At 42.2% G+C, this 3,885-nt stretch overlaps 1 protein-coding gene across 1 annotated transcript in view; it reads right to left on the reverse strand.

Moving 5' to 3' along the window:
* Positions 1-3,187: 3,187 nt before the first annotated feature.
* LOC119357805 (AAA-ATPase At3g50940-like) overlaps positions 3,188-3,885 on the reverse strand; it is a 2,181-nt gene continuing 1,483 nt past the window's right edge. Inside the window, exon 2 of the mRNA XM_037624631.1 lies at positions 3,188-3,777. Coding sequence (XP_037480528.1) covers positions 3,400-3,777 — 378 coding nt within the window. The 3' untranslated portion in view covers positions 3,188-3,399. The remainder of the gene's footprint in view (positions 3,778-3,885) is intronic.

The following is a 3,885-nucleotide window of genomic DNA, read 5'->3' on the forward strand; positions in this document are numbered from 1 at the left end:
TCTCTTCCACCAATAGGCCCATGAGGCCCAATAACCCCTCGGGGGGTTCCGGTAACCCCCCGGTACTCCGAAAATTACCCGATACACCTCGGAACTATACCGGTGTCCGAATATAGTCTTCCAATATATCAATCTTTATGTCTCGACCATTTCGAGACTCCTCGTCATGTCCGTGATCTCATCCGGGACTCCGAACTACCTTCGGTACATCAAAACACATAAACACATAATACCGATCGTCATCGAACGTTAAGCGTGCGGACCCTGCGGGTTCAAGAACTATGTAGACACGACCGGGACTTATCTCCGGTCAATAACCAATAGCGGAACCTGGATGCTCATATTGGCTCCCACATATTCTACGAAGATCTTTACCGGTCAAACCGCATAACAACATACGTTGTTCTCTTTGTCATCGGTATGTTACTTGCCTGAGATTCGATCGTCGGTATCATCATCCCTAGTTCAATCTTGTTACCGGCAAGTCTCTTTACTCGTTTCCTAATGTATCATCCCGCAACTAACTCATTAGTCACTTTGCTTGCAAGGCTTATAGTGATGAGCATTACCGAGAGGGCCCGGAGATACCTCTCCGAAACACGGAGTGACAAATCCTAATCTCAATCTATGCCAACTCAACAAACATCATCGGAGACACCTGTAGAGCATCTTTATAATCACCCAGTTACGTTGTGACGTTTGATAGCACACAAGGTGTTCCTCCGATATTTGGGAGTTGCATAATCTCATAGTCATAGGAACATGTATAAGTCATGAAGAAAGCTATAGCAATAAACTAAACGATCATAGTGCTAAGCTAGCGGATGGGTCTTGTCCATCACATCATTCTCTAATGATGTGATCTTGTTCATCAAATGACAACATATGTCCATGGCTAGGAAACTTAACCATCTTTGGTTAACGAGCTAGTCAAGTAGAGGCAAACTAGGGACATTTTGTTTGTCTATGTATTCACACATGTACTAAATTTCCGGTTAATACAATTCTAGCATGAATAATAAATATTTATCATGATATAAGGAAATATAAATAACAACTTTATTATTGCCTCTAAGGCATATTTCCTTCTAATTCACGGGTACCAAAAAGTCGTTATTACTCAGAGACATGGTGGTGAAACTCTCCTAAACTATGCAACCACTTGGTGTTCTTGGCCTAAAGTGTACATCCATTTTAATCAAATAAACAAGTTATATCATTAGTGAATTGTTTCACTAGTCCATTAACTCAAAGTGGTTGCACTCTTTAGGCCAATGACTTGAGAACTGATCAAATTTAGTTCATAAACTCGTTTATTCGGTCAAATAAAGTGGGAACCGATTTGCAAGAAAAAAAACTGTCAACATGGCGACAATGTTATTGTTTCTTGAACCGCTCGTCAATGGATAATTCTTATATGCGTCTTTTTGCAAGAAAGACAACTGACCTAATCGCCTCGTGTCTACAATACAGACTCGAAAGCCATGCCCTGAGGTTGAGGGCCATGCACCTGCTAACCAACAGAATCATGAGATATTCATAGGGTGGTTACTATTGTAATCCATTATGCCACATGTACACTGAACATAAGCTTGAAGCCATGCCCTGAAGTTCAGGGCAACACGTCCTAACCAAAAGACTCATGAGGTATTTGTGTAGGTGTTGATTACTCTTGTGGATTGATTTGGGTGGGATTCGAACACGTGCACTGAAGAGGCACCAAGCGGCTTGCTTGCCACTAGAATATTAAGGGGCTGTTCGGAATCCCCCCAGCTCCGTGAAATCCTGAGAGTTGTGGAGTTGCTAAACAGGCGCTCCGTGAATTTTAACTATTAACTCCACCTGCTCCCGGAGTGGAGCTGTGGAGTGGAGTACATCCGAACAGGGCCTAAGTAACCTGTGTCAATTGAGTTACAAACTACATTAGTAATATATATTGTGTGCTCGAGAGCTTACATGCGCCCAAATATTAAAACCTAAAAATATAGTAAATACAATATAAAAATCTGATTTTTTGTGTGAATAAACATCAATAAATGTTCTAACAACATGTAAACTTTCACCTAGAGAGGACATGTGTGGTGGTCTTTACAAAAAAAATCTTAATGTTCATCCATTAAACAAAATCTGGCACAGTGCACCACGGATGTCTTCTCTAGATGAATCTGTACATGATGTTAGATATTTATTGATGTTCATCGACAAAAAATGGACTTTTTAAAATTCTATTTACTACTCTACCTCTGTTTCTAAATATAACACGTTTTGGTAGTTTAAACTCCCTTCGATCCTTTTTACTCCGCGTATTAGATTTGTGACCAAATTTATATTAAAAATATCAGCATCTACAAAACCAAATATATATACATTATGAAACTACATTTCATAATGGATCTAAAAATATTGATTTGGCATTGTGAATGCTGATACTTTTTTTCCATAAGTTTGGTCAAACTAGAGATACTTTGACTCCAGACAAAACTTATATGCAGGCTAAAAAGGACCAGAGAGAGTATTTTCTAAATTTACTACTATTCATGCACATGTATTTAAGCTTGAGAGCAGAAAGTATAGGGTGTTCTAACACAATAGTGGTCAGCTAGCCACTTCTCCCTTTTTTTTTAGCATCAATACAGATACAAGCGCTCATATTAAGATTTACAAAGTCACCGTATGCGCTTCATTGTCGACGGGAACGTCTCTTCCCACTGAAAGCGCATCACCGGAAATCCTGAAATAAATTCAGGAATAATGTGAGCACCAGGATTTGAACCCTGATGGGTTGGGGATACCACTGTCCACCTAACCAACTCAACCACGGGTTGATTCGCGCCATTTGTCCCTTCTTAGGGCGTGATTTTCCCTTCTTAGGGCGTGATTTTGAATCCCACCCACCCACCCAATGCAACGTGCCAACGTGTGGCATTGCGCAACCCTTATTTTTGTATACATGGCAACCGCGATGTTTATGTTCAGTTTAGAATAATATGGCAAAAAAGCCCATGCAAAAATTACTTAATTTGATCAGTTTTGTGTCTTATATGATCAAATAAACGAGTTTATGAACTAAATTTAATCAGTTTTCGAGTTCTTGGCCTAAAGTGTGCAACCACTTTGAGATAATGGAGTAATAACGCATTTCATTCCGAAATAATCCACCACTGAAGTCCAAATCAGTTCCCAAACATTTGGAGACAAACAACTGCTACTGGGTAAAGAACGACAGAGCAGCGGTTAACACAGCAGGTACCGATGCTTGCCAACAGGATAAAGATCGCTAGGACTAACAATTAAACATAGAAATTAGAAGGACAAGATTCGTCCACACTGCAAATTACTCGCAAAACAGAAAGCATTGATCCTTTTCCTTTCACTGGCTGGTGAATGCACTGCTCCCCTTCATGCCTTGACTGAATCTTTTCCTCCCTGCTTCTTGGCTGTGAGAAACTCAACCAGCCCGAGGAGCGCAATGTCGGCGTCCTCGTTCCGCAGCAGCATCTCGGACACCTCGGCTGGCGTCACCTCCACCTCGGCAAGCAGCTCCTGTATCTCCGGGAACAGAGGGTGGTCGTCGACGAGGAAGTAGTTCCGGGCTAGCGTCCTGAACGCCTCCCAGCCACAGTAGCCCATGTAGACGTGCATGTCCATGCGCCCAGGACGCAGCAGCGCCGGGTCGAGGCGATCCTTGTAGTTGGTGGTGAAGATGATGACGCGCTCCTTGCCGCTCGTCGACCACAGCCCGTCGATGAAGTTGAGCAGCCCCGACAGTGTGATACTCTGCCATTCCATGTTGGCATTCAGAGGCAGAATGTTCAGACACTCGTCAGAAGAAGATACTACTAATGTGTGTGTGTGTGTGTGTGTGTGTGTGTGTGTGTGTGTGTG

This window comes from Triticum dicoccoides, chromosome 2A (assembly GCF_002162155.2).
Source record: "Triticum dicoccoides isolate Atlit2015 ecotype Zavitan chromosome 2A, WEW_v2.0, whole genome shotgun sequence".
NCBI lineage: Eukaryota > Viridiplantae > Streptophyta > Magnoliopsida > Poales > Poaceae > Triticum > Triticum dicoccoides.